At 40.1% G+C, this 12,564-nt stretch overlaps 1 protein-coding gene across 8 annotated transcripts in view; it reads right to left on the bottom strand.

Annotated features, from left to right (window-relative positions):
* The window catches only part of ZNF462 (zinc finger protein 462), a 153,998-nt gene that overhangs the window by 37,123 nt on the left and 104,311 nt on the right, over nt 1-12,564 (bottom strand). For all 8 annotated transcript variants that reach the window (XM_063696656.1, XM_063696657.1, XM_031014640.3 and 5 more), the window contains 2 exons: nt 4,244-4,511; nt 2,253-2,389 (listed from right to left, as the gene is read on the bottom strand). In XM_063696656.1, the coding sequence (XP_063552726.1) occupies nt 2,253-2,389; nt 4,244-4,511 (405 nt within the window). The remainder of the gene's footprint in view (nt 1-2,252; nt 2,390-4,243; nt 4,512-12,564) is intronic.

The raw sequence follows: 12,564 nt of genomic DNA, 5'->3' as shown, positions 1-12,564 counted from the left end.
AGTTGGGTGACTTTGAGTGAGTGATTCCAGCTCTCATGCGCCCTGCAAAACTTACTATTGTATTTATGGTGGGCACAATATGCACTACGTCACACACTGTGCCCTTCAGGAAAACCTGCTAGACAAATTCCTCTAGGTTTCAGTGTCTAGGATTCCTGAAAATTTCCTGAATGACAGTTCAAAAAAGTCTAACAAGCAGTTGAAATCTGGTTGCTTCTGTGGTTTTCTTTTCTACCATGGTAGGCAAGGAATCTCAGGGTGAAATCTGCAGCCCACTGTGAACAAGTGCATGGCACCTCATGGTATCCACTGGGTATCCAAACTCTCAGCTAGCTTTTTCATACTTAGAGGTGAACTTTCCACTAGTTTCTTCTTATTTTGCATTTACCCCAATTTCCTTATTTGTTTTTAAACCTATAGTTCGGCACACACGTCTTTAAGATATCTAAAAACCTTTGTGAAATGAAGTAGATGGCAAATAAGTACATTAAATTATTTTAAAAAGTAGTTTGTCTCACTCTCAAGTTTCACAGGCATACAACGGGAATAGAGTAATAGTATCCTTCACAATGTTGCTGGAAGATGAAGTGACTGTGCGTGTAAGCGGCACTTTGTTGAGGGTAGAATGCTATGGGAGTATTTGTGGTCGTAGTGTTTAATCTCTCTTTGCTTCCCCCTTTCTTGTGTTCTCAGCTCAGGGAGGGAAAGTCATTGAGCTTGTTAGGCATCAAAGCTCTGTTCCTGCCAGGCAGCAATATGGGAAAAGAAAGGAACCAACCACAGAAAGTGAAGATTCGCCGTGTCTGCTCGGCAGCAGCCCTGCTGATGGCCCCTTACCAAGCTGTGATAGGGCACAGAGCCACCGCAACACATGGGCTGGGGGACCGGAAGCCAGGTGACTGAGGCGGAACACCAGGCAGGACCACTCGGGCCAAGAATTCCTGCCTAAATGTTCCTGTGATGCTTCTCCCAGCTTGCAGGTGGACATCCTAGCCAGCAACGATCTCATGTCTCATTAGAGTGCAAGGGGGAGGAGGGAAATCTGTGCATGTTAAATGTCCAGCCTTCCGTTGAGTTTGCATGAACATGGGTGAGTACGTCACAAATGTATTGGCCAAAGGCAATGGCTCAGGGGCAATGTGAGGTGTGTTGCCAATGGCCCCCAAATACTCAGCATTTCAGAGTGAGTGACATCCCAGCAAGACAACAGATGACACTCATTGCTTTTGAGGCATATGTGACAAATATTGAAAGGCTTTCTAAGGTCAGAGGCGAAGGAATGAAGATAGGAGGGAAGAGGATGAAAAGAAGGGATGGAGAGAAAGAATGAAGTAGATGGAAAGATCAGTAGAAACACCAATCAAGACTGGCAATGAGCACTCCAGTAATCTTTTTCTAACCACCTGTAGCTTGAATCTTTTCAGGACGAAACAGGTTCTACATATTTTTCCTTCCAATGAAGAGGAAGCCTGTTGTTTAACAATGTTTTAATTGGCCAAGGGTAAATGCAACTCAAAGAAAGACCGAAGTGGACTTAAAAGAAGTATCACTGTTTATCAGCAGGAACCAACATTTATGGAACAGTCATTATGCATCCATTATGAAAAACCACTGGACACTTTACCCATTATCTCATAGGTACAATCATCTCTTTTAATGGATGGAGAGGTTAAACACAGTAGGCTCTAAAACCAGAATTTAAATCCAAAGCCCATGGATTTTCTAATTATTATTAGAATATATAATAGAGACTATTATTAGAATGTATAATATACATTATTTTAAAGAATTCTCTCTCCCTCCAACCATTTCAAAGGAAGTTCCATGTTCTGCTTTGGAAATCATTTTGGTCTTCTTGAAAGAATCTCTCACAGCCATAGAGCTCTCCACATTTCACATTTGCTTTCACCCACCCGTTTTGTTTCTTGTTCATTCCTTCTATGCAGTCTACGCAAGGCTGTGGGTGGCAGAATTGTCAGAATGTACAAATCCCCCATGCTGGGAAGCCCTACGGAAGTGTTCACTGCAGAATCCATCACCTTTGCCTCCCTCCAGGTGGAGGAAATACTCCCAGCAGGAAGGTGTTTTTGCCCTTTTGGCTGTCACTGTGGTTATCACTGTGGTTTCTTGCCTGAAGATAAGGTGAGGAACAAGGCACAGGTGCTACTGCCACTCTGAGAGAGCATCCCTAGAAGGCCATCTCTGCTGCCTGCCCCCCGCTGCATCCAAGAAAACCAAGTTAGAAAGGTTACCTCGGTGCAGCACGATGTGGTCAATCATGTTGCGCTTGTATTTGGTGTGATAGAGGCAGAGAGGACAGCGAAGATCTTTGGGGCCCTCCTCGGGAACCGCTGAGTGCCCAGCTTCCACGTGCATAGTAAAAGCAGATCTAGGAGAGAGTTTGGGAGGAGAGGTGATGCGTGTAACCAGGGATCATTGCATTTTCACATTTCCTGCTGGCAAACCCGTTATATATGTCCAAGTGCGGCTCTCCTGCTTGCGGGGCTAAAAAAAAATCTGTTAATCATGTTTGTTGACCACCCAGAAACTTGGTCACTCAACCGAATCTGAACACTGTCAAATGGTAGTAACTTCTTTCTGGAAACTGTGCCCTGGGCTGGGTTCAGAGCTTAGTTTGAAAAGAAACAAATTCCCCAAACACCTTATTCTTAAAAATTGTCTATTAAGAGTATGAAAACAAAATCCCAAAAAAGGAACTATTTTTCATCATGCTTGGGAGGAGAGAGACTATTTTAAAGCTAGGTTGACTTAGAAACTGCCTGTATAATTCTTCACAGGTAAGGGGGGGAGGACAAGTTGTCCAGGAAGTCAATCATCATGATTGATGATTAGGTAAACTAAGTGGTGTTGTACCAGCTTAAAGGTGGAATGGTACTGCTGCCTCTTCCTCCATCCTTTTCAAATCTTCAAAATTTGCAAAGCCTTAAATGTCTCATTAAAATCGATAAAGCCAAGACTTTAATGGGCAGGGACCCTTTCTTGTGAACCCGAGTGTTGCTCTCTGGAGAAAGTGTGTCTGCCTGTCTGTCGGCCCTTGCCCTCTGGGGTCCTCTAGCCTTCTCTCAGCACCAAATCACACATGTATTTATCTGAAAAGTAACTGGAGCAAATTAATAGAGATAGAACACACGTTCCATCAAATCCCAGCTACTACGATGCTGGTGGGAAAGAGACTTCTTCTTCTTCCAATTCTTCTTTTTCTTTGGACATGAAGCCTCTCGGTGTGAAGCATGTATTGAAGTAGTCTAAGGCTCAGATCCTGATTACAATAGGAACAGAAAATAATAGCTTTTTATCTATGATATCTAATGTCATATTATTATAATAGCTTTCTATCTACGATATTATTACACTTACTAGTGTTTGCTTTGTGCCAGGCACTATTCTAAGTACTTCAAGATACACTGGTTCATTTATTGCTCATAAGAGCCCTATGATGTAGGTACTATTATTATCTTTATTTTATAGGTAACAAAAGAGGGACACAGAGAGTGTCTTAGTGACTTGTCCAGAATCACCCAGGCAGTCAGGCTCCACACTCTACACCTGTAACCACTAACCTAAACACTATCTCACAGGATGAGATTCAAATGCAGAAGTTTAGATTACATCATAGGAAGCATTCCATTCTTAATAATTGAGTCCATCAATTCTGTCATCCACAGGGGCAAGGGTGACTATGGATTCTCTTTTTCTAGACTGGAGCAATCACTCTAAGATTGCTCAAGTGTAGTGTTGGAAGTGCCAGGGTCTTGATTCTCTACGTGTCTTTCAATACTATGATTTTAAGAATTAAAGAATTTCCTATCAGGGGAGCAGGGAAGACACTACTGCCGGATGTTTTCTCTTGACTTTGACTTTGCTTCCAAGAACATACTTTTTTTTCCAAAGCTAAAAAAAGGAGAAGAGACAGTTCTCTGAAGGGAAACACCACTCCAAGCATGGGAGGAAATCATTTGCTTCAATCTTACACTACTTGAGAGCCCATTTGCTCCCATTTTAAAACTCATTTGTTCTGATATAGCTCTTCATCCCTTCCCAAATCCCAAAGCAGTCTTCTGAAACTACCCTCCTTCCATGAAGCCTGGACCCAACCCCTACATCATCGCATGGGCAGGGCCTCCCATAAGCTCCAAGTAGGAAAGTGTAAGGGAAGCCTGCAGTGAGGGGTGGAGCAGGGGCGGCCACCTTGTTTTCCACAGCTGTTCATTACATCACTTACTTAAAGCCTGTGTAAAAGGAGCAGTCTTTGCACTTGAAAAGCTTCTTCCCACCATGCTTGTCCCGGTAATGACGCCTGATGCTCTGGATGTAGCCGGAGGAGAATTCACAGAATTCGCAGTGAAGCACGGCTTCAGTTTTCTGCTCAGTGCCAGCAGCAGCCCCAGAAAGAGGCACAGGGCTAACACGGCTGTTGTTCCTTGCCAGGGCAGCTGACTGATAGTGGTTCAACTGCTGCTGAACATCTGGGGGCTCTGAATATGATGAGTCTGTGAAGAGACGGGAAAAATGACACGGGGCACAGAGAACACAGTAGGGGATCGATGCTTGAAAACCCCTGACATCAGGTTTCTTTTTACCCTCCAGCTTTACTAAGGTATAATTGACAAACGGAAATTGTTTATACTTAAGGTGTACAAGATGATAATTTGATATATGTATCTGCTGTGAAATGATGACCACAATCAATTTAATGAACGTATCCATCACCTCACAGTTACCATTTGTAATGTGCAGGGAACACACCGAAGACCTACTCCCCCAGCAAATTTCAAGTACACCACACAAATTTCAAGTATTATAAATTATAGTCACTATGCTGCACATTGGATTCCCAGAACTTACTAATTTTATAACAGAATGTTTGCATCTTTTGACCAATGTTAGTTTTGAGAGTTCTTTTTTTTTTTTTAAGAGGGATGATTATGATTCCATCTTTTATCTTCATTTACATTCTACAACACAGATTTGGGGAATGCATGCTGGGAGGAACTATCACCTCTTTTAATCTGACTTTGAGGGCTCATGGCATTTAAAAATAAAATTTTGAGGTTAAAGGTTTCAAAGCGTAGGAAGAAAGTAAACCGTTTTTTTGTTTTTGTTTTTTTTTTGGTTTTTTTTGGTTTTTTTTTTAAAGGAAATCGCAGCATGGCAACAGGTTGCCACAGAATACCCTTCCCTGTAGGTGAGAAAATAAACCTGCATAATGTACACAGGCGTCTACACGACAAAGGAAAGGACATGATGCAACATCTCCTCCTTTGCAGCCCACATTTATTCAAGCAACCAAATTAAAAAAAAAATCAGTCTTTAACAGAAATGCTCAAGCACAAGGCACTCACACAAATATAAAAATGTTTTATGCCTTCACACTCAAGTGATTTAAATTTTAAAATATAAAAATCCAATAGCGTTCTCCTGGAATGGATGTTTAAAGCTTAGTCAGCATTAAGATGGAGATTTATTCATAAATCCCATTAAAATGAAATTCCAAACAAGTTTCCCTGAAAGGTATTTTAAAGTTTGCGATTCTGAGGAAAATGTCGGAAATGACAGGCACAAATCTTAACCCCGAGAAGCTTCAATGGCATGCGGTGGAGAAATCTGATCTAGGAGGGAGGAGGGGAAATCTCAGCGTTTCTTCTTCGAATTAAAAAAAAGAGAGAGAAAAAAAAGTAAAAATAAATAAATAAAGGGGTTGGGGGAGAGGAAAAGTAAAAGGTCTTGAACCTTTTCCCAACATGCTGCTTTCAATGTGGAGGTTAGAAATTCAAAAACATTGTCCTATATAACCTACAGCTGCCTATGAATGACACAAATGAAGTCCATGAATACCACACAGATGAATTTCAGTGTAACTTTCCTTGAAAAGAAAACAAAGGGCTCTTTTCTTAAGCCTTTCAAAAAGCAGGGGGGAAAGGGGATAGAAACTGTACAAGCCTCCTCCTGATTTGATGGACACTTAATTTTCCAAAGCATAATTCCCTAAGGCAGGACATGGAGGAATTCTCTAAAACCCATACTTGATGAAACCAGCACCATCCATCCCATCAGCCTCTTCGAACAGGAAAACAAAAGCAGAGCAGCCTCCCTGACTGCTGGGCCACCGCCTGTCTGCAAAACACTCAAATATCTTCCCCTTCTTATTCTCCTCCCCGCCTCCTCAATTCATATTCCTCAAGATTGAGAAAAACCCCTTTGGAAATTGTAAACAAACCTGCCACACACAAAAAAATAAAACAAAAGGAAACCTGAACAATGTCTCCAAGCCTCCATAGGTTCATTACCAGGTGTAAATGGAAGACAAAGGAAGAAAGGAATGACAACTGAATTCATTTTACCCAGTTCTTTTATCTCCTTTTTCTTTATTCCTCTACCCTAGCTGATGAACCCACTCTGGATCACAATAATGCAATTGTCAACTTTTCATTCTTCTCATTCAATAGCAGGTTTGTTTACCATTTCATGGATTGTTTGAGATGTTTTCTATTTAAGCCCTCAAGTCTAGTTTCTGCTTGAAACACACGCACAATGAAGCACAAAACACACTCCACCTCTCTTGTTATCATAGGCTTGAGCTGTAAGTTGAGCACTGCCAGCCAGGATCCCCAGATAGCTTCTGTCCTCTTGGTAATGTTGGTCCTAGTTTGCACTCTTAGCTCGGCAGAATAGAAATTCTATAACCAGCAAGGCCAAAGCCAGGTCCTGCTGGCCTGTGATCTGTCTACCATCCACAATCCACCCAGAGACCAAAACAAATCTCCCAAGTGATGGTCTAGGTCTTAAAGGAGTCACAGTCCCCTCCATAACAAGGCACATCCCTGGATCTCCCAGATTAGTATGGATGCTTGTAGTCATCTCAGATACCAGGTACCTGACATCTTCAGTCCCTTTCTAGCAAAACTATAAAGAAATGAACGGCTCCTAGCCAGATGATAAGCCAGACGAATGCACTCCCAGACCTTCCATCCACCCCCAACTCAACATGTGCACTGATCTGTCAGGCAGACCCCCTCCAAGGACCCCAATCTCTTTCAGTTAACACATTTTTATCTTGTCTCTAGGGCCTATTGCATATTATTTCATCCATCTCAAAAAACAAATTCTATATTTTAACTCTGGTATTTATACAGTATGGAAAACCTGAAGAAATAAAAATGCAAGAAGTCACGGGAAAAGCATTCCAAGAAACAGAGGCTCATTGCCCTTCTCAAATGGCAGTGCAAAAGGAACAGCTAATGCGTCCATGTCATAAAATTTTTTTTTCCTCCTGGTTAAAATCAGATGGACAGGTTTATTGACAAAAACAAGCAAATCCCATCATTTAGGATACATTTGTAATAATGCCCAGGTTACAACTTTTTGGATTTTCTTAGGGCTTTACTTTCCTTTCTGCTGCCAACATTCTCAATTTCGCTCTCGCTCACGTGGAATTTGTGAATAATGTAGGATTTTAGCACTTTGGGCACTAAAGTGATAAAGACATGAGTGTGTATCATTCCACCGATCTTTAAAAAGCCCACTTGCTAAGCTACATAAAATTCCTGTTTGTTCATGAAGCATGGCCTGAAGAGCAGGAAGGAGGTCATTCGGTGCCCAGGTTAGAAAGGCAAACAGATTGTTAGCTGTGAAGGGCATGTCACATAAGTTAAAAATCATCATTAAGACTATTTTCTTTCATTTTGAGCTTAAGGAAAGAAAGGTTAAAAATATCCTTGTGTTGGGAGAGTCAGACTTCTAGTCATGGGGAAATACAGCAGCTGAATCACATGGATGTGAATTCAGTGGGAAGTTCTGCACCCAACTGTGGCTCACACAAGTTACATCTTTAACACCTGTGTGGCCAGTGGTATCTACAATGGAACCAACAGCAAAGACTAAGGTGGTCCACCTTTAAAAGCAGGTCATGGCTTAGCATCACCATACATTCCCAACCAACCAACCAACCAACCAACCCTGACACATACAGTCTGAGAAAAGAGTTTTATTCTCTGACTTGTGACTTTAATTATATGCGAAGTTTTAGAAATGAAATTATAATGTATAATTGTAGTTATAAAATAAATTTAATTAAGTTATATGGAGTTCTCCAGTTTGTAAGCTATCATAAGAAATGAATTAAAATCAGGATCAAATTAGAATTTTAGCAATGATGGTCACAGTGCCTATAGGATTTAGAATTTATTCAGAAGCCAGCAATTAATTCTCACAACTATGGTGTGCGGTCTAATTGGGTTTACATCTCAATTTTACCAGTGAGGTAGCTGAAGCTGAGGATGACGGGTCACATAGACACGAAGAAGCAGAGGTAGGATTTGAACAAAGACCTGTCTGATTATAAAGTCTGAGTCTTGTGTCTTAGGGCATCTGTTCTCAGTGGTGACCTCTAGGGTTCTGTGATACAAATCAGAGGAGCCAAAAAGAACATGAACGTTGCTTCAGCAATAAACACATAGTAGAGAGGAAAGAGAGAAAGTGATAGAAAGGTTGAAATAGTTAAGAAAATAACATTAGAACAGATGCAAATGATAATAGAATAGATAGAAAATAACACTAAAATGAATAGGGAAGAAAACACTAACATTTTGAAGCATTATGAAAAAAAATAAAGCAAGACTCAAAAAGAGAAAGAATATCCGAAATTTCAAAATGCTTATATAAACAAAATAAGGGACCACACAGGAGACATTTCTAGAAGCATGTTGTGAAGATGAGCCCTGCAAATACCCAGAACTGGAAACCTATCTGTCTAAATGTCATGGTTTAGATAGATGCTTGATAAATTGTCCTCAAATAATAACACTCTAACATTCCTCAAGTGGGGTTTGGCTGGGAAAAGAAAGATACACAAATGCAAATGAGAGATGGGTGCTTTTTCGTGGCTCTTGAACAGCTCAGGATTTCAAACCAGGTAAGGGCTGAATTCTAAATGGGATGTCCTAACCCTCTCATTTTTCATGTTCCTGGAGAAATTGGACTTTTTTTTTTGCTAATTCCAGCTCTCTAGAATAACAGTTTGAGTTGTTTTGATTTTTTTCCTTTTTTTATCCAAAACTTAGAGAAAAAATGAAACAATCACAAGAAATTTGACTTTATAAAGGCAAACGACAAATAAATGGACCATAAGCCTGAGAGAATGAGACTTTCTTGAGTATTCAAAGTTCCAATTCCACAACATTTAGTTAACATTGTGCTAGTGCCAGGTCATGTGCTGGCTCTGGGGATCCAAAGTCAAAGAAGACATGAGAGATGCTTTCTAGAAACTCATATTTATTAGGGGAGACAGCTGAGCAGTTGACTTATGAAAATATAGGCCTCTCCATGTCTAGTAAACTTACTCCACTGATTGAAGGAATAAAAGAGGCAAAGAGAACAAATGAACAGTAACAGGAGAGTTCAGCTATTGTAAGTTTAAGGAAGACACAAGGAAGAATAAGAGTCAATTGGACAGCAAATTGTAGGAGCCGCAGAGGACAGCCCCCTTGCACGCTCTAAGTGATACAAAGAGGAAGCCATACCAGAGGATCAATTCTCAATTTTCTGCAGCCCTGCATAGAGAATATGAGTGAAGGTGAAAGGGAACAGAAGTACCTTGGTGCCAGCAACTACATTTAATTATATTTGAGCTAGATTTTTGTGCAGACTTGGAAGACAGGCTTGTTGGTCAGTGTGAATCAAGTACCAAGAAAAAATAAAAGACAAGGAATTTTAGGCAAGCAAATTTTAGAGGTGGCCAAGGGGCAAATGATTCAATTACACCCATTCATTCAGCAAATATTTACTGAGCATTTAATAAATAGGAGACCCTGTTCTGGGACAGTAAGACTTGAGCCTTGACCTCAAGCAACTCACTTTCTCAGACAAAGATGTAAATAATTGATCGTGATACAATGCAAACAAAATGTTTTAATAGAGGTATTTATAAACAGGCAGGGGAAGGAAGGAAAAATCAGCAGCACTTTGTGCCTCACAGAATGTGGGAGTGAGAGAGATGGAGAGGGGATGTCAAGAGAACTATGAGTGTCCATTAATAAATATAACTAGTATTAATTAGTGTGCTAATTAATGAAATCAACACTAGACACGCAGCTACCTAAACGTTCAACTCACTACACCTCCACCTTAAGTCGTACATTTTGGAGAAACTAAACAGAAATTCAACAACTACATTATTATCACAATGAAAAAAAAATGACTTAATTTCCCCAGGGTAAAGAAATGATGAGTCTCAACAGAAAAACATGTACATCAGAGGGTGGGGTAGGTTGTGTAAGGGACAATTTAAAGTCGCCAAGTTCTAAAATAGCATAGGAAGTTCAAAATAATACATGGATTGTAATTTTCTTCCGAAAAGCAGACTATTTAGCAACTAATGGTTGGTAGCATGGGCCATTAGAAACAGAATATTATCTGTGGGTAACTTAAGATATTGTAAATGCCCAAAGTGAGGAGGTTGAGGGAGAACCCAAATAAGCTAGATGTATAGACCATTATTTCTAGTGAAGAAAATTTGAGAAAGGTACACAAACAAAGGTAAGAGGGCAGCTAAAAATGTACTTTATTTAATAGCCAGGAAACTTTTGGGATGCCATGCAACTTCTATTATACAACTGCTAATAAACTTAGGCAAAGGACAAAAATAGTTTCAGTATTTTCATGTATGCGACAGTGATCCAGGAATCTGTAGCGACCAGAAACAGAATTCTGCAATGGGAAACCTACTGAGCTTTGTGATCATCTGAGTCTTCATCTAAAGCTGAAAGACTGTTCAAGCTTTGTGTCTGATGGACTCCTGAAACTCACCACGTTGAGAACTGACACCATCTTTCCCTAAACATCTCCTTCTGCGTTCTGAATATTGGTAAATGGCCCACCACTTTGTTTGAGCTCAAACTGTGAGATTCTTCCTTCAAAGTTTCAGATTTCTCCCTTCCCTGTGGCAGCACATTTAAACAGGTATAACGCATCAGAGACATGCCTCATGACCCGCCTCCATTCATTTTCCTCCTCAGTCCTGCCTTCCCTACCCCTTGTTCATTGAGGTCCTCCTATCACATATGGGCAACTCTTGAAGTCTCCTACCTGGTGTTTCTTCTTCTAAGATCAATTCCAGTTCAGCCAGCATACATATCATTACTCATATACGATTATGATATGAGTGTGCCCTATTGCTCAAGAGTAAAGCTCTTCAGTCTCGTCTCAGCCCACGTCTCCAGCCTCACTTCCAGCTAGCTTCCAATTTCTTGCAAATTCTACGTATTGCATCCTTGGGGATCCTTAATCAACGCCACCAGTGCACTTTCTCTTCTTTTTCCCTGGCAAATTCTTACCCATCCTTCAAAACTCAGCTGAAATGTCACACCCTCTGTGAAGATTTTTCCCAGCAATCCAAACAGAACTCTTTGCTTTCCTCTATGCTTTGCCAATACATACACATTGTGATTCTTGCCCTGATCTCATTATACCTCATATTACATTTACAAGTCCTCCTTAAGCAAACTTGGCTAAATCAATGTCTCTGACCTTAAAACATTCTAACCAAAGAAGAACCATGGCAACAGTGGTGTCTAGGCTGATGCTGTACACCATCCTTTAGCAGGTCCATCCATTTCTGCTTCTAGCACTAGACCTAATGCTAACAAGAATCATTAGTTTCATTTGCTCCTAAAACATTTTTGTACCAGTTATATTTGCTACTGAGCTCATTCAATTTAATTAATATTCTATAAGATAAAATATAGGTATAAAAGTGTTATTTCTATGAAAGCTATGTTGAATGCTTTGAAAAGACTTGATAAAGTCAAGTTGCTAAAAAAAAATTACTGTTAAGTTACATTTTGGCAAGACCAACTATAAAAGATTGAGAACATAAAAATCTAGAAGGACTCTGCTCTAAGACTGTTTCACAAATGTCTAAGTTCTCATTCCACTTCAAAGAAATGGAAACTGGAAGTAACACACAACGCAGTGCAGGTGAGTGTGGTTTACACAAGGGAGAAAACAGGGAACTTCAATCAAAGGAACGAGATTCAAATACATAGGCTTTACCCTGTATCACAATACTGATGAATACATGTATTTACATTTTAAATGAAATTAACATGCTTAAGGCATTTTGAAAAGGATTCCCTAGTTAGGATGGTGATTATCAAAAAAAGAAAATAAGTGCTGGCAAGGCTGTGGAGAAACTGGAACCCTTGTGTGCTGTTGTTTGGAATGCAAAAACGGTACAGTCTCACGGAAAATAGCATGGAATTTCCTCAAAAAATTAAAAACAGAACTATCGTATGATCAAGCAATCCCACTACTGGATATTTATCCAAAAGAACTGAAATTAAGATCTTGAAGAGATATGTACTCCCAAGTTCACTACAGCATTAGTTACAATAGCCAGGAGGTAGAAGCAACCTAAGTGTTCATGAACATGTGAATGAGAGAAAATGTGGTGTATAACACACACACACACGAATATTATTTAGCCTTAAAAAAGAAGGAAATCTTGTTATATGCTAAAGCCAGTCACAGAGGGACAAATACTGCATG

This window comes from Gorilla gorilla, chromosome 13 (assembly GCF_029281585.2).
Source record: "Gorilla gorilla gorilla isolate KB3781 chromosome 13, NHGRI_mGorGor1-v2.1_pri, whole genome shotgun sequence".
NCBI classification, from domain to species: domain Eukaryota; kingdom Metazoa; phylum Chordata; class Mammalia; order Primates; family Hominidae; genus Gorilla; species Gorilla gorilla.
Note: the sequence above shows the minus strand (reverse complement) of the source record. Positions and strands in the feature narration are given on the sequence as shown.